At 39.4% G+C, this 26077-nt stretch overlaps 2 protein-coding genes across 13 annotated transcripts in view; one reads left to right on the top strand and one right to left on the bottom strand.

Moving 5' to 3' along the window:
• LOC135558948 (transcription factor 12-like) overlaps positions 1 to 11087 on the bottom strand; it is a 103355-nt gene extending 92268 nt beyond the window's left edge. Inside the window, exons 1-3 of one of the 8 annotated variants that reach the window (XM_064993233.1) lie at positions 10999 to 11087; positions 3495 to 3583; positions 3217 to 3289 (exon numbers count right to left, since the gene is read on the bottom strand). In XM_064993233.1, coding sequence (XP_064849305.1) covers positions 3217 to 3289; positions 3495 to 3566 — 145 coding nt within the window. In that variant the 5' untranslated portion in view covers positions 3567 to 3583; positions 10999 to 11087. Of the gene's footprint in view, positions 1 to 3216; positions 3290 to 3494; positions 3584 to 4336; positions 4654 to 10998 lie in introns of those variants that run through there. The other 7 variants (XM_064993206.1, XM_064993214.1, XM_064993198.1 and 4 more) reach the window with 7 other exon arrangements.
• LOC135558924 (zinc finger protein 280C-like) lies at positions 10397 to 24675 on the top strand. Of its 5 annotated transcripts, none has more exons than XM_064993161.1 (21): positions 10397 to 10492; positions 10592 to 10740; positions 11292 to 11467; positions 11677 to 11891; positions 12246 to 12345; positions 12572 to 12781; positions 12933 to 12998; positions 13104 to 13213; positions 14648 to 14847; positions 16151 to 16308; positions 16485 to 16585; positions 16780 to 16926; positions 17428 to 17562; positions 17751 to 17989; positions 18675 to 18815; positions 19683 to 19745; positions 19943 to 20061; positions 20162 to 20195; positions 20943 to 20985; positions 21074 to 21120; positions 21241 to 24675. In XM_064993161.1, exons 3-21 carry the CDS (start codon positions 11299 to 11301, stop codon positions 21956 to 21958), a joined length of 3015 nt encoding a protein of 1004 aa, XP_064849233.1. In that variant the 5' UTR covers positions 10397 to 10492; positions 10592 to 10740; positions 11292 to 11298; the 3' UTR covers positions 21959 to 24675. The 5 variants fall into 5 exon arrangements, with proteins under 5 accessions (XP_064849233.1, XP_064849258.1, XP_064849226.1 ...); XM_064993169.1 differs by having other exon boundaries at positions 10430 to 10492; positions 10598 to 10740; XM_064993186.1 differs by having other exon boundaries at positions 10400 to 10740; positions 12575 to 12781.
• Positions 24676 to 26077: the final 1402 nt, after the last annotated feature.

Here is a 26077-nt window from a genome sequence, read left to right as displayed (position 1 = left end):
ATGATGTCCATGAATGCCATGCTATATTAAATTCTAAAGCACACCGCAGAGTTTACTAAGTTCAATTCTCCCACTTCACACATTAAGAATTCAGAAAATGAGTTCCTTTGTAACACTTGAATTGAAGCAACATTCTATTTTATATTTCATTATGGTGGGGCAAAATGGAAGGTATGATCACTGAAACCGAATTTCACTCAAAAATGAAGTAGGCCTATTCAGCAACACTTTATATATCATTAGCTACATAGAGCGCTATTAAAGGATGGTTGGGAATATATTTGACATAACGTCAACAGACTCAAATTGATATATATTGATAATGCTCTGTATAGTTGTTAATACTTATGAATGCACAGTGAATGCTTTACCCAAACTGATTGATGAAAGTGCAAGTATATACCGCGCCGGCAGGTAGCCTAGTGGTTTGAGCCAGTAACCGAAAGGTTGCTGGATCGAATCCCTGAGCTGACATTGGTAAACATCTGTCATTCTGCCCCTGAGAGCAAGGCAGTTAACCTACTGTTCCCTGGGCGCCAAAGATGTGGATGTGGATTAAGGCAGCCCCCTGCATCTCTCTGATTCAGAGGGGTTGGGTTAAATGCAGAAGACAGATTTCAGTTGAAGGTATTCCGTTGTGCAACTGTCTAGGTATAGCTCTTTGTGACATCGGCTGATGTAAAAATGGCTTTATAAATACATCTGACTGATTGATTGATGAGGTATCCCCCTTTCCTTTCAGAAAGTATTCAGACCCCTTGAAATGTTCTACATTTTGTTATGTTACAGACTTATTCTAAAAATGAATTAAATAAATAACAATCCTCAGCAATCTACACACAATACCCCATAATCACAAAGCGAAAACAGGTTTTTACAAATGTTTACAAATGTATTAAAATAATAAAACAAATACCTTATTCACATAAGTATTCACACCCTTTGGTAGGAGACACGAAATTGAGGTCAGGTGCATCCTGTTTCCATTGATCATCCTTAAGATGTTTCTACAACTTGTATGGAGTCCACCTGGTGTAAATTATATTGATTGGACATGATTTGGAAAGGCACCCCTCTATATAAGGTCCCACAGTTGACATTGCATGTCAGAGCAAAAAACAAGCCACAAGGTCAAAGAAATGGTCTGTTGAGCTCCGAGACAGGATTGTGTCGAGGCACAGATCTGGGGAAGGGTACCAAAAAATGTCTGCAGCATTGAATGTCCCCAAGAACACAGTGGCCTCCATCATTCTTAAATGGAAGTAGTTTGGAACCACCAAGACTCTTCCTAGAGCTGGGTGCCCAACCAAACTGAGAAATCGGGGAAGAAGGGCCTTGGTCAGCGAGGTGACCAAGAACCTGATGGTCACTCTGACAGCGATCTGGAGTTATTCTGTGGATATGGGAGAACCTTCCAGAAGGACAACTATCTCTGCAGCACTCCACCAATCAGGCCTTTATGGTAGAGTGGCCAGATGGAAGCAACTCCTCAGTAAAAGGCACATGACAGCCAGCTTGGAGTTTGCCAAAAGGCAGCTAAAGACTCTCAGATCACGAGAAACAAGATTCTCTGTTCTGATGAAACCAAGATGGAACTCTGAATGCCTGAATGCCAAGCATCATGGTTGGAGGAAATCTGGCACCATCCCTACAGTGAACCATGGTGATGGCAGCATCATGCTGTGGGAATGTTTTTCAGCTACAGGGACTAGGAGACTAGTCACGATCGAGGAAAAGATGAACAGAGCAAAGTACTGAGAGATTCTTAATGAAAACCTGATCCAGAGCGCTCAGGACCTCAGACATTTGCTTACATTTCTAAAACCCTGTTTTTGCTTCGTCATTATGGGGTACTCTGTATAGATTGAGGGGGAACAAAAACAGTTTAATCAATTTTAGAATAAGGCTGTAACCTAACAAAATGTGGAAAAAGTCAAAGGGGCTGAATACTTTCCGAAGGCACTGTACTTAAAGCATCAATTCAGCACCGACTTGACCTGGACCCCAAGCTATTTACTTCTGTGGAGACAGCATCCAGAATGGGAAGTGAGGATGTAAAGTACTATGAAAAACATCAGAACACTTCACCAGGCTTTTCACAAAAGCTCCCTTTTGGCCCCATTGTCTTGCTGATCAGTCCATTGTCTTACTGTTGTTTCCAACAAAAGTGTGTCATTTAGAACTAACGACAAGGCAAGGCTTTGTTGCTTTACGTAAAACAAGTATTGAGGAGATATAATGCTTGATTGTGCTATGGATTCATGTGTGGAGCCTTTACAGTGAAGAAATTACTTATTAATACATCTACACCAATGAAGCAAGCTGCATCTGTCTAAACAGCCCACTTCTGCATGAGAAATGCTCCCGGCTAAAATTACACTACATCAGATCACATCCTCTAGTCATTGAGCCTGTGAGATAGGTGTGTGAAGGCCACATGAATGGCCAGGCCTTTAGGGACCTGGGGCTGAGGAACTCACTGCCTTTTTCAAACAGCTCAGCACTGGGGGATGGACACAGTGAAACACCACTTGATGAACAGGAAGTAACCCCATACTGTACTTACTACACAACTGATAGACATTGGATATCTTTGGCACAGCTTTTATATGTTGCACAAATCCAGGGAGCAATATATCACAAACACAATCAATGCCCCACTGTCAATATGAGCAAAATTGATTTTGTTTCATAATCAATAGAAAATGGATATGCGAACAAGCCACAGATATCTTTCTGCACACAAAACACAAGGAAGGGTTATAAAGAAGTGATAATTACAATTATATTACACTGTCAGAGCTGTTAGGTCGATAAGCATTCTTTCACATATGTCAAATAAGCCTAAACCATTCCTTATTTCCACATCTTTACAGCAGTCAGTCTACAATAATTCCAGGTGAAGGTGGCATGTTTCACACACCAGATGTGAAGAGTGCACACACACACACACACACACAGAGACACACACACACATCGATGAGGCGGGAAATGAATAGTAATACTATGTTGAATATGAAACCTTGCTCCTTTGGCTTTTCACAAAATTAATAACACAAACATCCAAAATGCAGTGGGAGACATCAGGAACACACATATGAACTGATTTCAAATGGCAGTGGTTAGACATGACACAACAGGGGGAGAGAGAACCAGGGCTATAACTGAACAGAACAGAGAACATATTAAAAATAGGTTTCTGGGATAAAATCCTACCTGGTGCACTGAACTGGCTGCTTCCAAGGGTGGTTGGCCTGTTTTTCCCACTATTTACAGGTGGAGAAAACATCTACCAGAAGAAAAGAAGTGGTCTGAAAAATGTGACTGAGACAAATTAATATTTTGCCTTTGATAATCATGCATCTGTTACAAGCTGTTCAGACGTCCTGTGTTTCATAATCAATTTCTTCACTGGAGAGACATTGACTGATACAGAATAGTGGGCTAAATAACAAACAAATAAAACATTGTAAAAAGATAGATAACTGTCCTACCGCGCTAAAATCCAGTAAGTCACTCAATTCCTTGTCTGTTCCGATAGCGGCAATCCGCTGTTGAGGATTCATCCTGTCAATCTTTAGACCTAAAGAAGAAAGTTTGTTTGCTTAAGTCCAATTTTGTTATAAATTGTCCTAATTCCTTGATTTAAAAAAAATATATCCATTCAATAACGAACTTCAGTAAAGTGAAATCTCATTCTAGATTCTCACTGAAGTTGACAAGGAATATTCCCAGAACACGTCGGTTCCGAAAATAAATCTGCACAGTGACCCTTGACATTGCTGTGCGAGTTAATTGATCAAAGGTAGGCTACTGCAACAACCGATGAAAGTAATTGTAATTGACCCCTTGTCATCCACGTTTCCACGCTCCCTTTTAGAAAATGTTATTGCACATTATGACATCTGAACAGAATGAAAAGGAAAAGGTAGCCAATACGTGGTAAGTAAATTCCATCTATTTGCAATGGTACAGGCACATTGAAAATGCTTGGCGCTGCGTGTAACACCAGTGACACACACTGAGACCTGCAGCATCGTTTTTCAAATGTTTATCTGACTCCCCAAACGCTACATTTGTATCAATCTTACGCGACAGACTAAGTTACAAAATAACTAACCTACTGTAGATTTTCAAATCAAGGACTAATGAATGATACGCTATACAATATGTTGCTTTGCAATAGTCAGTGATGAGCCACGAATTTGATGTGTCATTAAATAGAAAGTGAATTAGCATGTTAAACAAAAAGGAAGATCCACCAATATGCTGTAGGCTACAAATTCAGGCTGTGTAAAACGCCCTTTCAAGTAAAAGTTGTAAAGCAAATGCCAACCCTTTACTCCATACCAGCTCCAGTCTCTTGTATCCCAACTTCTTTCACCCAGTCCGAAACCTTTTTTTGACAAACTCACTACAATATTTTACCTTTTCCCCTTTAAAATTCCAACTAGGGCGATCGGGTGTGGTAGTATGGAGCCTCGTTCTCTTGTAACGCGTCTCAAATACTGTAAAATAGTGATTTAGGTTGTAATAGTTACCAAAATATCCCTACATGTCACTTGCGAGTTAACCTTAGGCAGACAGACATTTTTGCTTCGCAAAAACCTCAGCACTATACAATGACATTCGGTGTTGTATCCTTCCGCTGAAAACCGTGAAACGATATCCCCAGCCTAGCCTACTACAGACACCACGCGGAGTGGTAGGAGATGACAGCAGTTGAGAGGACCCATCATATTACATTTAGCCTGTCTTAATCAATCATTAGGCAACATTATGTGAGACTAGTACAAAGAGATCGAAGCCAGATTTTGTGAATTGTGTCAATCAGCGCAATGGTGTAAGGAAAGGTATTGGTGAGACCTCTGAATTCGCTACACTAGTGTCAGAAGTGGGACAACGAATAAATGAGTAGCCAATGAATGCATATGGACCGAGAGAGTGGGAAAGAGAGAGGTCACTTTAAGGTGGTTGCAACTAATTTGACATGTAGCAAAATTCTGTCCCACACTAAATGGGAAATGTTGACGCAGAGTAGGCCTAGTTTATTTAAAAATACGTTAAGAGTATCACAGTTATAACCTGTTTGTCCCTATGTATGTTAGCCTTGTTAATTGAGTCCGTCTAAAAGACCGAGAGCATTGTGTGCTGCAGTGTCATGTCTATCGCGGTTTGAGCTCACTCAAAAAGCAAGCAAACTGCAAACTATTTTTATGAACAGCACAATAAATCGGGACTACTTTTTCTGTTCCGTTAAGGCAAGAGGAAAAAGGGAAAGAAAGTGGTGTGAAAAAACTGTAGACTACATGTATCGACAATTTATATAATTATTAAAAAACAGCTTGGTCGGATTATTAATTGCTAAAATGTTAATAGTGGTAATATCCTAGCAATTCGGCTGCATGCTTCTTCAGCCATTGGAGTCGAATGGGCTCAGAAAACAATAGAGTTGGGTCAGGGCCAAAACTCTAATGCAGGGGTTCTCAAACTGCGGTCCGGGGTACTGTAGAGGGTCTGCGGCCAGATAAATGGTCTAAAAAAAATGAATACATAATAGTAAAAAAAAAAATATATATATATACGTCTTTTAACATAAATATTACTAACAACAACAGATTCAACTAATTGTGGCCAAGGGATCCATGTAATAAGTTTAGTATGTAATACAATAAAATGTAATATTACTCATCAACAATTTATGTACTTAACCCTGGGCACATGGGCCTAGGAGGCTCACAGGAATATTGGTATCCACAGTACTTCACCAATTATAAATGTTTCAACTCAATAATTCTTGCATTTTCTTTATATAAATGGCCTGTAATTTAAGCTTTAAAACGACAACATTTTCTCTCAGCCTCATAGAACAATGTGTTAGAATTGCAGGATATTAGAATATGCAACAACAAACAATATCTCTGCCCCATGACAAAATGTGTAGAATTGCAGGAAATTAGCTTGAAAACTGCTAAATATTCTCTCTGATGCTAAGAGGCAGGCCTTTAAAATATTACTTCCCAGAGCCCAAGACTTGGTTCATCCAGCCATGCATGCACTGCTGAAGTCATAGTAAACTCCATGTATGCTATTTTTTTCTCATTTGAGTTGTGTTCTGGGGGGGTCACTGATGAATTTTCTATCACGAAAAGGGTCCTCGGCCCCTTCTAACCCCACATCTAATGAACAAAAGTTTGGTGTGCGATCAAAATGATAAATTGAAGAACAAATAATCTGGTCCATCCAGGCTATTATGTTTTGTTTCCACAGTAAGAAAGTCAAGAAAAGAGACATGATAATTATGGATAATAGAAAATACTGATGAATATTGAAAATATCAAATCTCTGTAGCCAGTGATCATCAGTAGCATATGCATACTGGATGTAGATACTTAGAGGAATTCAAATGCTTTGGTATTATACAGTTAAACACATTTATCTAATTTAGTCATTTTGTGAGTCTTTCTCAGATTAAATTTTCTCTTGGTAGAATAGTAGTATTTGTCTGGCTGCAGTCTGATAGGCCTACATCACCATGTATATCTATATAGTTATATATCTTATCTATATAATCACAGTGAAATCAAGTTGGGAAAATGCATAAAAAAATTTGCAGTTTGGTAAGACAATGCATCTAGGTTTAAAAATACCCCCAAACAAGGCTAACACTGCTTGTTTGGATGTGGCCCACCTTGAGTAGAATACTGTAGGTCAAGCTTTAGCCTTGGTTTTATGCTGTCCATTGTCCACTCAATGGGCCTCTACTGTATATCCACTTATTACTTTTCTGAAATCCAGACTGCCACCTGTTGGACAAACTAACCATAGTCGACTATGTTACTCATCACCAATGTGTAAAATGTATAATTGAATGTAGCTCTGATTAATGACGTTTGTAGACCTATTTAGATGTCCTACATGGCAACTGGCAATATGTGTGAAGATTTTTTTTAAATAACAGGAAACCCAAAGTTTAAATTTTTCACTTACCAGTGCATCAATGCAAACTTGCATGGGGTGCATCAATTGTTTTATGTTAATTAAATTATAAATATGGGACCCTATCATGCTTGCCTCAGAACCAGAGAAACCTGGATTGGAGCCCCAGCTGGGTTACCCCAGGATGTGCTACACTAGTGGGCGGCAAGAATAATGACAATACTTATAGGTGTGGCGGCATTCACCTTTAATGTTTGTTTGTGGACCGCCATTATAACATAGAAGAAGAAGAAGTGCATGTCAGAGCAGAAACTATACGTGAAGTCCAAGAAACTGTCCGTAGATCTTAGAGATAGGATTGTGAAGAGACATATATCTGGGGAAGGGTATAAAACAATTTATAGAGTGTTAAAGTTTCCAAGAGCACAGTGGTCCCCCTCATTGGGAAATTGAAAAAAATGTGGAACTACCCAAACTCTGCCTGGAGCTGGCTGTCCAACCAAACTGAGCAACTGAGCATGAAGGACCTTGGTCAGGGAGGTGACAAAGAACCAAATGACTACTCTGACAGAACTACACAGTTCTTTGGCTGAGAATGAAGAACATTCCAGAAGGATAATGGTCTCGACAGCACTTCATCTGTCTGGGCTTCATGGGAGAGTTGACAGACACTCCTGAGAAAAAGGCACATGACAGCATGCCTGGAGTTTGCAAAAAGGCACATGACAGCATGCCTGGAGTTTGCAAAAAGGCACATGAAAGACTATTAAACTATTTGGCCTGAATGCAAAGCACTGTTTGGAGAAAAACAGGCACAGCTCATCACACGTCTTAACACCATCCCTACCGTGAAGCATGGTGGTGGTAGGATCATGCTATGGGGATGCTCGTCATTGGCAGGGACTGGGAGACTGGTAAGGACAGAGAGAACAATGAATGGAGCCAAATACAGGCAAATCCTTGATGGAACCTGCTTCAGAGTGCAAACGACCTTAGACTGGGGGTGAAGATTTACGTTCCAGCAGAACATTGACCCCAAGCATACAGCCAAAGCAACGCTGGAATGGCTTTAGCAGAAGAATGTGAAAGTCCTTGAGTGGCCCAGCCAAACTTGAACCCCATTGAAAATCTGTGGAAGACTTGAAGATTGCTGTTCACCACCGCTCCCCATCTAACTTAACAGAGCTTGCAAAATCTGCAAGGAAGAATGAGAGAAAATCCCCAAATCCAGATGTGCAAAGCTGATACAGACACCCAAGATAACGCAAAGTTGAAATGCAGCCAAAGGTGCTTCTACAAAATATTGACTCAGGTGTACGAATACTTATGTAAATTAGATTTATGTATTTCATTTCAATACATTTGCTAGCATTTCTATTTAAAAAAATAACTTTGTCATTATGGGGTTTTGTGTATAGATGGGTGAGAAAATATATTTTGAATATAGGTTGTAACACAACAAAATGTGCTATAAGTCTAGGGGTATGAGTACTTTCTGAAGGCACTGTGTATATAAAAATAGAAACACACAATTTGAAAGATTTTTCTGAGTTACAGTTCATAGAAGGAAATCAGTCAATTTAAATAAATTCATTAGGCCCTAATTTATGGATTTCACAAGACTGGGCAGGGGCGCAGCCATGGGTGGGCCCCACTGGGGTGCAAGGCCCAGCCACAAAATGGCTTTATTACAGACAGAAATGCCTGTGATGACAAAAGAACGCTGTCTGCCCCAATGCATAGTGACAACTATAAAGTTTGGTGGAGGAGGAATAATGATCTGGGGCTGTTTTTCATGGTTCAGGCTAGGCCCCTTAGTTGCGGTGAAGGGAAATCTTAATGCTACAGGAAACAATGACATTCTAAACGATTTTGTGTTCCCAACTTTGTGGCAACAGTTTGGGGAAGGCCCTTTCCTGTTTCAACATGACAATGACCCTGTGCACAAAGCGAGGTCCATACAGAAATGGTTTGTCAAGATTGTGTGTGGAAGAACTTGATTGGCCTTCACAGAGCCCTAACCTCAACCCCATCGAACACCTTTGGGATGAATTGGAATGACAACTGCGAGCTAAGCCTGATCACCCAACATCAGTGAACCTCCTCACTAATGCTCTTGTGGCTGAATGGAAGCAAGTCCCCACAGCAATTTTCCAACATCTAGTGGAAAGCCTTTCCAGAAGAGTGGAGGTTATTATAACAGCAAAAGGGGGACCAACTCCATATTAATGGCCATGATTTTGGAATGAGATGTTCGATGAGCAGGTGTCCACATACTATTGGTCATGTAGTATACCGTATATATACAATATATACAGTATCAATCAAAAGTTTGGACACACCTACTCATGCAAGGGTTTTTCTTTATTTTTACTATTTTCTACATTGTAGAATAATACTGAATCCAGCAGAACTATGAAATAACACATATGGAATCATGTAGTAACCAAAAATGTGTTAAACAAATCAAATATATTTTATATTTGAGATTCTTCAAAGTAGCCACCTTTTGCCTTGATGGCAGCTTTGCTCACGCTTGGCATTCTCTCAACCAGCTTCATGAGGTAGTCACTTGGAATGCATTTCAATTAACAGATGTGCTTTGTTAAAAGTTAATTTGTGGAATTTCTTTCCTTCTTAATGCATTTGAGCCAATTAGTTGTGTTGTGACAAGGTAGGGGTGGTATACAGAAGATAGCCCTATTGGTAAAATATAAACAATTTTGAATGTCTGTGCGGTTGGTCCTTTTGTGTGTTGTAATTTGAGAGAACATCCACAGAAAAGTATTATTAAACAAACCTTTCCAAACGCTGGTACTGCCATTGACATTTCTATTACCTGACACATGCTCAAAATTCTACATGTAAACACCTGTAAGACTTCAGTTAGTACGCATGCATTGTGTGCACGTTCTTCCGTCTTGTGCGTGTGCTTCAGGTGATGAGAAAGAAAACAGTAATAGCTAACACCGAGACACAAGTTTTGAAGCCTGTTTAATAATACTTTCCTGAGGATATTTTGTCTAACATTTCTACCCACAAAAGGACAAAATCAGTTGACAACAGGTAGAGTAAATGCAAATGGAATTTCATTCAATATTTGTGACAGACAGGGGACATATAGGTTGTAGGTGACTATGTTGTCAAAGGGACAGCATAGGAACGTTGTGACTAAGTGCTACAGTGCTTTCACGGGCTTTGTTAGGTAGTTGCCGACAAGTTCACAACCGACCAAAAACAAGTAGTGAAATAGTGGTGAGGTTTTAATGGGTGTAGGGTTCGTCAGTAGGCGGAAACACATGGCTAGATAAGATAAATAGATGGCCTCACACTCCAGTACAGTAGGTGGCGGTGTATGCACCTTTCAGTTGGTTGTGATCCTCTAATACACATTTCAAGAAGAAGAATTAAGCAGATCTGCTTAAAACGTGGACAGATTTTGGGTGGTGTTTGTTTGCGCACCGCCATTATACCATAGAAGAAGATTTTGGGCGGAGTAAACACTAATGCTTCGCTTTTTCCTCTGTTTGTCACTAGGGACCACTTCCACAAAGTAACAAACCCTGCCTATTTCTATCATTTATCTTCTTAAAGTGTGATATTAAACCAAACTGTTAACTCTAACTAATTGTTGTTTTCATGTATTTTAAAGATATAGCTCATTTTGAGGCAGTTGGTAACCTTCCTCTCAGCAAACCCCAAATTTCCCATCAGCCACCACAATATTCACAGGCGCTCCATAGAAGGTATTTCTCATTTTGTACTAAGGACAAACCACCCAGTTAAACGTTAGATTAAAAGGTAAGTGGACTCTGTACTTGGCCACTGGTATACCTAGAATGTTGGTATTGTTGAATAGCATTTAAACATATCTTAGTACTACTGCATCAGATAAAATTAAGTTGGAACAAAGAGATCTATGTTGTGTTGTCGCGCCAGACGCCATGATTGGTTGCCCACACTAGCTAATAATGGCTGGCTAGCAGAGTTAGCTAGCTACTGTAGTGAGCTAAAATAGATGGCAACTGGACGTTTTGGTAGATAACTCGCGATACTCACGTTAACTATGTGGTGTTCTGCATTGTATTTCCAGCTTGTTGGTGTAGCTAGCTATGGTTTTTCGACGGGATATAAGCAAGAGGTCCGTTAACTAACTAGTCGCGCGGGCGCACGGCTATGAGGAATCAACGTATCCAGTTTCCTAGCTTTTCCTACTAACGTTAGTTAGCCAGGTACGCAAAACATGTTAGCTCGCAGCAAGCTGAAGAAAACATAGCTAACTTCGTTTGACTAACTAGCTAGTTAACAGTTTTTTCTAGCTAACATTAACGTAACTCTCATCCATTTTTCAGCATCACAATGTCCGAGCTTTTTATGGAATGTGAGGAAGAGGAGCTGGAGCCATGGCAGAGACAGACACCAGAAGTTAATTTGTTGGGCGACGGTAAACCTGATGATGATGACGACGATGAACCTATATTTGTTGGGGAGCTTAGTACTTCAAAGGGCACCATTAACACCAGACCAAGTATGTTTTCTTCTCTTGGTATGGCTCAGTTAATGTTAGGTCTCCGACGTCTGTTTTCTCTAGTTTGGATAGTTTGCTTACACAATGTCCTTCCATTGGATGATTTTCCCTTAGTTGCTCTACAAAGTTGGTAAATGTGATTATCAATATGGATTGTATTGCTTTGAAAATTAACCAGTCTTGTTTATGTATCTGACCTGTCTTTGAAGCGAACAACCAAAGAAATGTGAAGACCACCCCAGTTCAAAGTGGCGGAGTTGGAAGACCAAGAGCCCCTAGGATGACAATGACACACAGCTCTCCCCAAGCTCATCTCACTCAGGGTCCAGTTCCCCAGAACATCATAATTCCAGGGAAAGGGTTGAACAATGCACCTCGACCCTTAACAGCAGTACCACCACAGCCCATCATTATCAACAACCAGGTATTTTGTGTTTAGCTATATCCCTTATTTCACTTTGCTATACATTGCAAAAAAAACGCACATTACATTTGAGTCATTGTGCAGAGACTCTAATCCAGAGCAATTTACAATTACTGCATTAATCTTGAGATAGCTAGGTGAGACAACCACAGATCAGTTGTAGTAAGTACATGCTCCCTCAATAAAGTAGTTATCAGCAAAGTTGGTGCTAGTAGGAAAATGCTGATTTTTCCATGATTGTGGTGCTGGGACAGAAGAGCTTTGACTGGACACCTGTTTAGTTATAGAGATGTAACTTGGCTTTAATGGTGTTGGTGCAATGTTTTAATAAAAACGGTTTGCCTTTTTTCTTAGGGTTACATTATGACCACACCACAGTTACCGGCCAACTCCGCTTTCCTTGCTTCCCTTGGGAAACAGTATCCCCCTGGGACATCTTTCACTGTGGTTCCAGGTAATAAAAAAAATAAAAAATAGAAATATTACATCTTAATTTGATTGCAGGCAGGCAAGCAACAAACCAAAACATAACACACATTTTTGTATTTCAGAGCAGACTAATAATTGGAAATGAATTTCATGAATCTATGCTTATAAACGTATATATTCCCAATACTGCCACAGTGCACACGTACTACTTTTTTGCTGTGTTTCATATTTGTAATGTGTGTTTTTTTCAGCAGGCCAGCAACACATTCTGCAGCAGGTGACTCCAGGGAAGCCTTTACCTGGGGTTATCCACAGGCCTCAAGTGCACATGATCCACAACAACGTAGTGACCTTGTCCAATGTGCAGGGCCCCGCTGCATTGTCTTCCCAGCCCAACCGCTCAAATTGTACCAACCTCCAGATTGTGTCCCCAGTTATTCAAGCCAAAGGCAACAGCTGGGGTAAGCCAAAATATCTAACTTGTTTGACCCAGAGATATTCCTGGCCAGGTCACTTGGTCAGGAAAACTCCTGACCCTCTGTGACCTCATGATCTGAAGATTGCATGTGACTTGTGATAATAAGTATGAATCTTTTTTCTCCCCTTAAACAGACTATGGCAAACGAGGTTTACCTCAAGACCAAAACAGCACAGCTAAAAAAGCAAAGCAGGACATGGGTAGGGGTTTCCTTACATCAGTTGCATGTTCTGTTTTTAGCTAGATTCATTAGCACTTACTTTTTTTTATTTTTACAACTGAAATTTCGATTTTTGTTTTTGCAGGGTCTTCCCACGCCCAGGAGATATTAGAAAATGGGGCACGTTTTTGTAAAAAATGTCCAAAGTGTAAATTTGATTTCTACCAACAAGTTGTCATGAAAGATCACATGGTGGTGAGTTCAGTCATTCTAAAATGCATGCCTTTAGCTGTGACAATTGTTTTACATAAATATTGTATAACGTTACTATTCAGGGCTTGACATTAACTGTTTTAGCTGCTTGTATTTCGGACAAGGAGGACAGATTTTTTTTAACACCATTTTGACATTGTATGATGCAAGGAACTACTTTTCAAAATAAATATATATATATTATTATATTATAATATATACCAAATTTACCATAAAAAACATACATTTTGCTGGGCTACAGTCTGCCTATTCGTGTCTTTGCATATTCATTCGTGTCTCAAAATACATCACTGCCCCTTTTAAGGCTAACCTTGAGGATAGTTGGCCACCCTTGGTAGCCTATAAAATAGTGCAACGTTACAATTACAACCAAATACTTTTTATGGCTTTTATATATTAAAGGGCGTCCCTGGGACGATAAAACATGTATGCGGTTCAAAACAGACCCTGGGACGGTTCTGGGATGACGTACAAAAATCATACAAAAAAATCATACAACTGCTGCACATATAAAATATATATATATTTCCATATGCACACATGGCTGCACACAAATGTTCCAACATGCAATTAGTGAGAACACCTTTTTCAATGTGCGAGCGTTTTCATATGACCGAGATGTTAGAAATGAAGAAGTGAGATCGAAAGCTGTATAAACATGGTTTACTCACGACTAGTATTATGCCTTTGGCTGTTGGAAAATAATATTGATTTGAAAGCTAATAGAACATGAAAAATTCTGGTTTCAACATTTCTGTGGTCATATTTTGCCTAGGCTAGACGACATCCAGGTTTTAAACAATTAATTTTATTATGAAATAAGTTTATTATGAAATAGTTTCAAATGTTGGCCGCCTCCGCTCAGATTCAAGGTGGGTGATGTGCGGTGCTCAACATGCACTGTCTTTCACTCTCCGGTCTTGACCATTTGATCTGAATGGAAAAACCTTGAGTATGTCGACAGATTCAAGCCTTCAGACATTAATGTTAATTATCCTGTATTTAATGGAATTAAAATTCTCATAAGTTTTCCTACATTTTCTGCCTCCTCCCTCATGTCAGTATCCGTCTGGACATGAGGCTGTAGCCAATATGCATATCATTTACACTTTGACGTGCAGACTTTTTTTATTTATGTACATGAAAAATATATTTGAAAATTATTTCAGTGTTTGCTTCTCACATCCAATTCTGATCGCAGTAATTATTTGATTTTTGTGATAGATTTGTTGTCCAATGGACAAGTTTTTTAAAAAAATGGTTCTTGTCCCGAACAAGAGGACATGTGTTAATGTCGAGCCTTGCTATTAGTGCATGAACCAGAGCCTTATATAAGGCATTTTTTAATAACTACAATATCAACTCTGCAGATTACAATTTGTCAGCCTATTTTAATTTAAATTACTTTAATTCCAGAAATGTTGTCCTCACCTGTTGGAGTGTGTCTTCCCCTCAACCCCGAAGTCTACTTACCTTTTTGCAAGCAAGCGCATCATGCTTGTCACAGACTTCTACTATGGTAGATTTGAGGGAGACAAACCAAAATTGCAGCAGCAGAAGACCCCATTTACCTATAAGTGCCAGAGCTGTTTGAAAGTACTCAAGAACAATGTCAGGTAACTACAGCAGACTTTGCTTGCTATGCAGCTCTGCTTTTGTTTTCAATAAGCCACTGTATTCCTGAATAATACGATTGTTTGTGTTGAAAAAGGGTGTTGTGTCTACTGCACAAAATGTCTTTTGTATAAACAAGGTCATTTTCTAATCTAAAGAACTTTTATATCCTATTTGTCCAGTGGTATAATGAAAACAATACATTTGGCATGTCACGTGTTTACATAATGCACACACATTACACAATTACTGTCACCAATAAGCAGATTGGTGGACATATCTTCTACATTTATATGAACGGCTAAATGTTATTGGTAATGGATGGATACATCAACCAGCCTTTCATCAATACGTCACCCCAAGTGTCTACTGTACTGTTTTGGTGCATGGAAATGGTGTTCATGAACAAGTGTTAAAATGAGCCCTCTGCCCATGGAGAGTGATTAACTTCAATGTGAAGAGAGGAGATTCAACGTGTTTCAGCCCTCATCACAGTTTTCTCCCCCAGGTGGATGACATATCAACTCATATTCCCACTTGGGGCCAGAGATGAATAATGGCTGCTAGTTTGGATGGTGTAAGAACTGCTCCTTTGATTAAATAACTTTGCTTCAGAACGTTGCAAGAAAAGCCTCTGTAAGCTCCTTTTAATGGGCAGATGCATTTGTGCTGTACTCTGTCTGGCAGCAGAGGTCATAGTTGGTCTGCATAAAAATCCTTATTAGGGGAGCTGAGGTAACAGACTGTGCTGGCTGAAAAATGGGCCTTGCCTGCCTTGTCAGTGCAGCGGTTACGTGTAGAGGTCATGCGGCTCGGTGCAGCCGTGGAACACCTCATCATTAAGCCAAACAAAAAGCTGTGCGTAATTGGCGGTATTATAATTGCAATTATGCATGCTTAGGAAGTGAGGTGCAAGGAGTGGTTGCTCATTCCTTTTTTTTAAACCATGGGGATCCGAAGCGCAGGTTTGGTGTTGCACACAGGCCACGATCTGTTGAAGTGTTGTTGAATACGGCTTCACTGCAATTTAGCTCAGTGCATTAAGTTTTTATTTTTTACAAATGGTTGAAGTAGGGTAGTTAGTTATGCATGTATGTATGCATATTTTAATTATTTAAAAGTTTGACTAAAAAGCTAATGAGCTTTTTTAGAATATATTCACATTTTTTATGTAATTTGCTCTGGGTGACTGGATAGTAGTTCTCTTTTTTTTAATAGCTTGTTTAAAAATAAAAAGATAAACGGCAAAGCTCACACCCATCTTTGTTTCTTTGGCATATCTTGCACTTTGCGGGACTCTTGTAGGTTCATGAACCACATGAAGCACCATCTGGAGCTAGAGAAGCAGAACAGTGAGAGCTGGGAAAGCCACACTACCTGCCAACACTGCTACCGGCAGTACTCAACCCCATTCCAGCTGCAGTGCCACGTCGAGAGTGCCCACAGCATGGTCGAATCTTCAAGTAGGCATACCAGTCAATAGCAACCAACATGAAACTTCAGTGAAACCATACATTTCACCTTAACGTATTGAATACCGTCTCAAGCAATCATACAATGTACATAACTTTATATAACTATAATCAACCTGTCCTTAACAAGTTGGGCTCATTTTTAGTAATTTGTTCTTGTTTTGTAGCCAATTGCAAGATATGTGAATTAGCCTTTGAGTCTGAGCAAGTGCTCTTGGAACACATGAAGGACAATCACAAGCCTGGAGAGATGCCCTATGTCTGCCAGGTACATTTTGTTTATCAATCATGTTTTTATAGTAGTTTGTTCACAAAGAAAAGTTATTCACAGTTGATGGTAGAGATGCCCTGGCACTACAATCAGGAATTGAAACATTAAATTCAAATTATTGAAGGGATTTGACTTGCAGTCTTCCTGAACCTTTTATTATTCAAACTAATACTTTAATTGTCTCCTTCCAGGTGTGCAACTACCGGTCTTCATTCTTTACCGATGTGGACACACACTTCCGTACGGTGCATGAAAACACAAAGGATCTCCTTTGTCCTTTCTGCCTTAAAGTTCTTAAAAGTGGTCATGTCTACATGCAGCACTATATGAAGCATCAGGTAAGAGGCTTAGTTATATTGGGTACTTTTCTATTGTTAAATATGTGCAACAATCCATGATCAATAAATATGTTGATTGGGGCTCATGTTCTGACTGACCTGTCACACATTGTAATTTCATGTCAGTTTCCTGATGGTTCAGCCTCTTAATAAAGCAGTGAATGCAGCAAATAGTTTTTCTCTCTGAGTTAGTTTTATAGCTGGCTGGTTTAAAAAAAAATTGAACACTTTGTGAGTTACCCTATTGGCTTTCATTCTGAGGTTGGATTGATTTGGTTGTCTGCTGAACACCCTGCTGTAATACATAACTGTCTTACAGCAATGTCTGCTTCCTTTCTCCTGCCTAATGAGCTCTCTGGCAAAAAACAAACCAAATCAACTCCACAAATCTCTGTATGTAGCCATAGAACAAAGAAATAGCTGAACCTATTATCTACCTATATGCAGTCTTGTTATCTTGACTCGTGCTTTTCTATTGTACTTGTTTTGTAAATTCACCAGAAAAAAGGAATTAATCGTTGCGGGAAATGCAGGCTGAATTTCCTCACCTACAAGGAGCGAGTGGATCACAAGACTCAGCACCATAAGACTTTCCAAAAACCCAAAGCTCTGGAGGGCCTTCCTCCTGGAACCAAGGTTAAACTCTTCTTATTTAGTCCAGGAAAACATGTCAATACCTCTGTACCAAGTATCTACAATATAGAGAAAGTCAATGGCAACCGCAATAAACCCTCATTTGAAAGCAAGTTCTATTACAAATGTTTAAATTACAGCATGAATTCAGATAATCTTAATTTGATCTGTTCTTTTAATACATTTTTCAGGTGACTATCCGGGCCTCTCTGACAGGGCCATCTCCCAGTTCCGCCCGTGCTGCTGACAAATCCAGTGTCAGTGTTATACCAGAGGTCCCAGGCATGAAGGGAGCCATGAAGGCAGCCAATGTAAAAGCTCAGAGCAGTACATTTACCACACAGGGCAGCAGTGGGGGGAAAAGCAAGGGCGCAGTGAGCAAAAAGCTCCTCAAGCAGCAGAAGAACAACCATGTGTTGCAGAGTCTCAGGTCGGTACATCACTCAGTCAACTTGTTTTTTTTCTCATGGTGCAAACTACATCGTTTCTGTTATAGCAACTATTGTCAGGGACAATTTCTTTTCATGGTTGGTTATGAACAGGGCTCTAAATTCAAACGTTTCATTGGTAGCACTGGTGCTCTCAACATCAAGTTAGGAGCTAATGGGGTTACATGACTGAACAACAGGTAAACAAATGCCTGCGAGTGGTTTTGGAACAGCTTGTGAAGTGGTTCATGAATGTATAACCAATTCACAATAGAACACTGTGCAGGTAATATGGGTTGTATTTTTTTTACCAGTTTGTGCTAGAAACAATGTGTTTTCGCTGTAGTGATGATGTAACCATGACAGTAATAAATATGTGCTTGCTTTTATGTCTAGTTCACTCAAACAACAGTACGGCGAAGCCTAATCATTACAACAATTATTATCTGGGAGATTGTATTCATAGTCGCACAGTGCTCCAAAAATAAAATGTCAGGTCGCACAGCAAAATATTTAGGAGCATATTTGACCAAAATGGTCGCAATTCAGAGCCCTGGTTATCAATATATTACACCAATCAAGTAACTTGTATGTTTAATAATGCATCTCAGAATGTTTTACTGAAAGTAATAGTACTTCAGATAAAAATGAAATAATGATGCCCTAATTAATTCTCTACTTTTTTAGTATTGGAGAAAGACGACATACCTGCATTGAGTGCTACTCGGAGATTCATGACTTCTATAGTCACTATCCCATGGTTGCAATTTGTGGTGCATGCAAGTATCGGACAAGTTGCAAAACATCCTTTGGAAACCATATGATAAGGTAAAGCATCAGATTCATAACGCATATATACACTGAGTACAAAACGTTTTAGGAACACCCCTACAAGGTGTCAAATGTTCCACAAGGATGCTGGCCCATGTTGACTCCAATGGTTCCCACAGTTGTCAAGTTGGCTGAATGTTCTTTGAGTGGTAGACCATTCTTGATACACATGGAAAACTGCGTGGAAAAACCCAGCGGTGTGCAGTTCTTGACAAATTGGTTCGCCTGGCACCTACTACCATACACTGTTCAAAGGCGCTTAAATATTTTCTTGCCCAGTCACCCTCTGAATGGGGCACACACACAATCTGTCTCAATTGCCTCAAAGCTTAAAAATCCTTCTTAAACCGGTCTCCTCCACTTAATCTACACTGATTTGAAGTGGATTTAACACGTGACATCAATAAGGGATCATAGCATTTACCTGGTCAGTCTGTCATGGAAAGAGTAGGTGTTTTTAATGTTTTGTGAACAGTGTGTATGTCCATTTTTACATTTGAGTTATTTAGCAGATGCTCTTATCCAGAGCAACTTACAGGAGCAAGTAGGCTTAAGAAGTGCCTTGCTCGTGCACATTGACAGATTTTTTTTCACCTCGTCGGCTCAGGGAGGATGTTTTATTGTTCATATTAAATATATATTATACAAATAAAGTCTTGAGTCACCCTGAGGAAGGAACAGTGATGCCGAAATGTTGGTAAATAACCATTAAATTGCTGGAAGTTTAAACATGGAGTGTGTAAATTTATTTTTATAGTTTATTCGCCGTTAGTCAGCACCTCCACACACACAATTTTTTCTGGGTGTGTGTCAGCTCATTTTTTTTAAATCCATATTAAATATATACAAATATATTTTTGTCAGGTTCCATAGTGCCATCTCAAAAGAGAGATTCCGGAAAATGAGGAAAATCCCAGTTGTTCTAAGGTACGTGTCCCTAACTAAACAAATCTTGTCTCAAATCAATTCTTTAATGTTGCCATTGTTCTGCACTTTAGTTTTTGGTAATGACTTATTTATGTAGTGTTGCGTTTTCACCAAATATGACCAAAATTAAGCACCATGCTAGTTTATTATATTCCATTAGGTTCATTATGAATCACATTTTACCTGCTGTCTTGCAGGAATTTAACCCTTGTCTGTCTGAACTGTGACTTCCTGGCTGATGCGCATGGAACTGACCTCATGAGCAAGCATTTGATTGACAGACCACACCACGTCTGTAAGGTCATTCTAGAGAAAGGTATAAGGTTTATCACATTCTTCACAACCTTAGGTGTCGCATTTTGTTTATATAATAATAATAAAACCTGTCTGCATGTCATGTTTTTCTTGTCCTGCAGGAGAAGGTGGTGCTGTAGATGACGGCATTAGAGGGTGAGTAGCTACTCTCCCAAATGCAGCAGATAACGAGAACATCCTAAAATAAAAGTAACACCCCTCATTGTGTTGTAATGAGATTCTCGAAATTGATCAAGTACTTGTGAGACTTCCAACTCCCTGACCGATGAGTTTGAATGCATCCATTATTTTGAGAGATCTTTACCATATACTTTTTACATTAAGCTAATTGGGATGCATATTAAGTGGATTTATTTTTTATTTTTAAGAACTTTGCAAATGCAAGTGGGAGCTTTGGCCTTAATTAATACCAGAGAACATTGCTTAATTAATGTGTGCCTAAAGTTAGGTCATTGGGAAGCTGCTGAAATGAAAGGTCATTGTTGAATCTCTTTTGCAAGAATATCCTCTTCTTAATTTGTTGTATTCCCTTGAGAAGCCAAACGCACTAACAATACACGGGATCAAGTTCAAATGTAATCATTTCATAAATATGTTGTTCCTCCTGAGATTTTAATATGTACAATTCAATGCTAATTGAATTGTTTGAAGAATAATTTGTCTGGACAAGGACATTGGTCCTTTTGCTTCATGATTTATATAACTATTTTTTTAAATAACTATTTGGATACTAATTCTGTGCTGATAAGCCGGTCTTAATTATGCTCTGAAAATTAATTTGAAGTTTTCATTACCATATTCTAACGCTATCTCCAAAGTAGTTGTATTAAAAGGGTTCTACGTTTAATGGATTTGTCGTGATTCTCTTTTGTTCTGTTTCAGAAATAAACAAGGGATCTCTGCTCTGATGTTCCCTGATATCCAGGTACTATAGCTGGATTGTACCTGAGAAACACATATGTTTGATTTTGAACTGTTTCCTCAACCCAGCACCTCTTTTTATTTTTACATAGAATGCTGAAACTGCCACAGTGAGTGGCACTTTTGACCAATTCCACAGGTAATTAAAGGGTGGTCCACACAAAATAGAACCTAGAAATATTTTTCCCATCTTCGATGGAGTTGATTAGATTGATTTGGTACATTTCTCTCTCTCTTCCCCCTCCCTTCTCTTTCACAGCGTTCCCAGATTGGTGGAGACCTCCAATGTCTTGTGTATCACCCCAGCTGCTGAAAGAAGGGATGGGCCAGAGGTAATGCATGTTCAGACACAAGAGTCAGGAAGAGGTGCTGTAATTCTACTAGACAACGATGATGCAGCAGTTAACCAACTAGGAGAGGCAGAAGTGCAAGGGCTTCTACATATCTCTACAGTGGATCAGAGCCAGAGAGTCACACAGGCTACAGAGCTAGAAACACCCATGGAAAGTTCAGTTGAGGAAGACCCGTCTTTGCAGTCAGGGCCCATGGATAGAGAAACAAGCATAGGAAACTCAGTTGAAGGGGAGTGGAGAGAAGAGCAGTCTTTGCAGTCAGGCCTCATGGAAAGTGAAACACCCATGGAAAGCTCAGTTGAGGGGGAGCAGAGGGAGGAGCTGGCTTTGCAGTCAGCGACCAGGTCCCCCACTAGTTCTGTGGCCTGTGAGTTAGATGGGGAGACGGTGCGTTTGCATGAGTCATTAAGCAAACCGGAATCTGTGAGCTTTGACGACAGTAAGGTCAGCGTTTCCCTGGAGACCACCCCCTTTGAGGTTGTAGACCAAGAGGTGAAAGATATCGTGGAAGCAAAGGACATCTCGTCCTCTCAAAGTCCAGCTGACGTCCTGCATCAGAGGGAAGTTGACAAAGACATTCCCTCCAGTCCTGAAACACTGAAGGGATCGGCGTCCTCGGAGTAGTGAGAAGTGGACCGGATGTATTTTTAAGAATACTGCATATCATTGAAATGTATTTCTCTTCCCATTTTCTTAAACTTGACTGTCCTTGACCAGATGGAGATGAGCTGAGACGTGTTATGTGTTTATTAGATTTGGCATTTGGAAAAACATGTATCATTTTTTTCTAACATCAGTGCAAGATTTGACTTCTGTCTGTCAAACTTACAATTTGGTTGTAAGCTTTCAATGAAAGTGAAAATGGTACACTGAATAATTTGACTTTCTGTAGTGTCGAAAAATACATTCTGAATGTTTATGCTTTCCTTTATCTGAACCTGTACTCAAGTGTGAAAAATCCTTGAAATATCTTAACTATCCTTCCACTGGTAGATATAGGCCTTTTGTTTATTTTGGATACCTCCTCTACTTCCATTGACATTTCATAGGTGCTTTTGTGTATTTTTAGTATACTATAATCCATCACTTTCCCTTTGATCATCTGTATGTCTTTAGTTTGAGAGCAGTCCAATGGACTTGAATCATGGAGGGAGTTTGAGTCAAAGGAACTGCAGCGCACCGGTCTATGGCCTGTCACATGAACAGGCAAAAGCAGTGGGGGGAACTGAAAATCTTCTTTACACTCTTGGGTAATTCATTCTAATCATTTTAAATCGAACAGTAGTCTGCGTCGCTCGGTCATGTCAACAGGGCAGCATGGTGCATCGTCCAGAAACACTTTGCCATAACTTGTTTGAAAATTCAAGCATTTTTTTTTATTGTAAAGGTAGATGGTGTTTTGATCAAAAGCAATCACTTTTTCACTTGAAACCAGTCTCTTATTCAATACTCCACGTGCTTAACCTACGTCAGAGATGATTTTGCCATCAGCCAGAGTGGGGTACCTGGCTCAAAGAATGCAATCACTTTTCATCCAGTGCAAACTCCTCCCACTGGGGACAACTGGGCCAGGTAATCTAATCCCCTCAGTGTTTCCATTGCAGTCGTGCTAACATGTAAATAAACTTTGGTAATACAGTATGAAATCTGCTATTGAGACTTGATTAAGAACTGACTGTCCATGTTCATTATGGTTGAGAGAGGTGATCAACTGTAGTCTGTAGGATCATCACTGCCCAGTTTACATGAAAAGTAATAAAAATGCATTGATTCCCCAGTTACCTCACAATAGTTGTTATAAATTACAAGCATCTTGATAGGTTTAACACTGATAGGAGTGTTGACTTAGCACTGAAATGTCTTCACCTTTGCTATGAATGTGATCATTGTGCCATTTTGTTTAGTTTGGTGAATTTTCAGCTGATGGGGAGGTTGAGGATGCAAAAAGCTTGAGGGAGAAGTGTGACATGAGTTGGTGCGTAAACAAGCTAGAAATGGATTGAATTTTTTTGACAGGTGACAGCAAAGGTGTCGCTCTTGGCCAGCATGTGCAGATAATACATACAGAATTATCCCAAGCAGTGAAGCTAGACTGTTTTCTTGCGTCCTTAAAATAGACAAGAATGGGGAAGTAATAATGTCTAATTATTCTGTTTATTATATCCTGTGTGTAACATCAATCCACCAGAATTGCCTGATAGTTTTTCTTGTGATCAATGGATTGTACTGTACCAGTATTAGAGGACCTGACAGTGCAGAAAGGGTACACCACTACAGTAGTAGTAGTAAACTAAAACCGAGATTTATCTGTTTCCTTTGTGGGATCCTCCAGACTGTATGTCACTTTTCAATCTTTATTTACTTTCTTGAGGGAAATTTAACAAAAGAAACAATGAGAGCAAAGACTAAATTCTGTCATTATTTCAGTATTTCCTTTTCTGGCGGGGCACAGTAGGCCCAAATACAATACTCAGTTGTCACCTCAGGCTAAGTCGTTTTGAAGATTTACGGATGAGTTCTCAGAGGGAGGCACACTTCTGTCAAATTTCAGGGCACCTCGAGGAGCAATGCCACCTTGTGAAGTGAGAACACCTCACGTATGCACAGGGCCCCCCCCCAGTAATGTCTATCTGTATTTGTTTGCAAGTGTTCCAAATGTCAGCTAATGATGCTCAATGGGAACAAGCTTTATAGAATGGCTGACAGTATATGACAGTTTCAACCAAGGAGCAAGAGACTTTGAAAAGTGAAACTCAAAGATTGTCTCCCTTTTGACTTCTATGCATATGCAAATCCTGTAAAACCTTCAAAGTCAATTCTGGATGTCAGTACCACTGCATTTTTTTCATTGTTCCCCTCTAATCAGGGACTGATTTAGACCTGGAACACAAGGTGGGAGCAGAAAACCAGCGGGCTCTGGACCTCAGAGTAAGAGTTGAATAACCTTTCTGTAAAGGCAAGATAAAAAGAAAATGACAGGCTTCTGAGTTTGTTTATTATTGTCCCTGCATCATTGTGAAAAGGATCAAAATGAAACAAATTGCCTTTGGATCACCTGAAATCAAGTGATATCATAGCCCCATTGCTGAAATTAAGTGATATCATAGCCCCATATCTGAAATCAAGTGATATCATGGCCCCATAATTTTTCAGGCTTCGAGGAGATATGCCTTCAGAAAGTACACCCCTTGACTTATTCCTCATTTTTATTTTACAGCCTGAATTCAAAATGGATTAAAAACAATATTCTCACTCATCTATACACAATAACCCATAATGACAGTGAAAACAGTTTTAGGAGTTTTTCAAATGTATTAAATGAAGTACAGATATCTAATTCACACCCCTGAGTCAATACTTTGTAGAAGCACATTTGGCAGCGATTACAGCTGTCTTTCTGGGTAAGTCTTAAGAGCTTTCCTCACCTGGATTGTGCAACATTTGCCCATTTATTTTCTAAATTCTTCAAGGTCTGTCAAGTTGGTTGTTGATCATTGCTAGACAACCAATTTCAGGTCTTGCCATAGATTTTCAAGTAGATTTACGTCAAAACTGTTTTACTCAGCCACTCAGGAACATTCACTCCAGTGTAAATCTGGCTTTGTGTTTAATATTATTGTCCTGTTGAAAGGTGAATTAATCTTCCAGTGTCTGGTGGAAAGCAGACAAGATGATTTTCCTCCAGGATTTTGACCGTGCTTAGCTCCATTCCTTTTCTTTTTTATCCTGAAAAACTCCCCAGTCCTTAACGATTACAAGCATACCCACTTCATGATACAGCCACCACTGTCCTTGAAAATATGGAGTGGTCCTCAGTAAAGTGTTGTATTGGATTTGCCCAAATCATAACACTTTACATTGAGAAGGAAAGTTAATTGCTTTACCACATTTTTTGTTGTGTTACTTTAGTGCCTTGTTGCAAACAGGATGCATGTCAATTAGGTTAGTATTGTGGAGTAACTACAATGTTGCTGATCCATCCTCAGTTTTCTCAGGGGCCTTGTGGATAATTGGATGTGTGTGGGGTACAGAGATAAGGTAGTGATTTAAAAAATCATGTTTAAACATTATTATGGCAAACAGAGTGAGTCCATGCAATTTATGACTTGTTAAGCATATTTTTACTCCTGGATTTGTTTCGTCTTGCCATAACAAGGGGATTGAATACTTATTGACTCAAGACATTTCAGCTTTTCATTTTTTATTAATTTGTAAAAATTTCGAAAAACAATTAAACTTTTATGTGTGTAGGCCAGTGACAAATCGAAATGTAATCTATTTTAAATTTAGGCTGTACAACAAAATTTGGAGTAATTCAAGAAGTGTGAATACTTTAAGGCATTGTAATATAATACTTGTGACAGCTTTACTGACAATACTTCTGTCCCCAGCATCGATCAAATTAGACCTTTTTTATATACCAGTAATCTGAAATCAAGTAATATCAGGCCCACCCTTAAGGACCTGGCAATTGGACAAATTATTTTAGAAAAGTGTTCAGAGGTAACTAGACCGGGGTAATCCTATTATTGTCCTTTAATAAAAACTACTACAAAATACATATCCATTGTACAAACTATATTGTATTTAGATAGTTTGGAGGGGGTGTCATAGCATGGGAGAGAATTGAGACTTGTGTGTGGATGGGTAGGTGATATGTTGTCTGATGTTTGTGAGTAACTATTGTGTTAATAACTTAACTGATTCTGCGCAGTACCTGTAACGTTACCTTTGGGAAGACGG

Source organism: Oncorhynchus masou, chromosome 2 (assembly GCF_036934945.1).
Source record: "Oncorhynchus masou masou isolate Uvic2021 chromosome 2, UVic_Omas_1.1, whole genome shotgun sequence".
NCBI lineage: Eukaryota > Metazoa > Chordata > Actinopteri > Salmoniformes > Salmonidae > Oncorhynchus > Oncorhynchus masou.
The sequence above is the reverse complement of the archived record's forward strand: the minus strand, read 5'-3'. Positions and strand labels throughout refer to the sequence as shown.

Coding starts and splice junctions, on each gene's coding strand:
- LOC135558924 (XM_064993161.1), top strand. CDS start 11,299: ATGTCCGAGCTTTTTATGGAATGTGAGGAAGAGGAGCTGGAGCCATGG. Junction 11,892..12,245: donor CCATCATTATCAACAACCAG/GTATTTTGTGTT, acceptor CTTTTTTCTTAG/GGTTACATTATGACCACACC. Junction 18,816..19,682: donor TTTGGAAACCATATGATAAG/GTAAAGCATCAG, acceptor TATTTTTGTCAG/GTTCCATAGTGCCATCTCAA.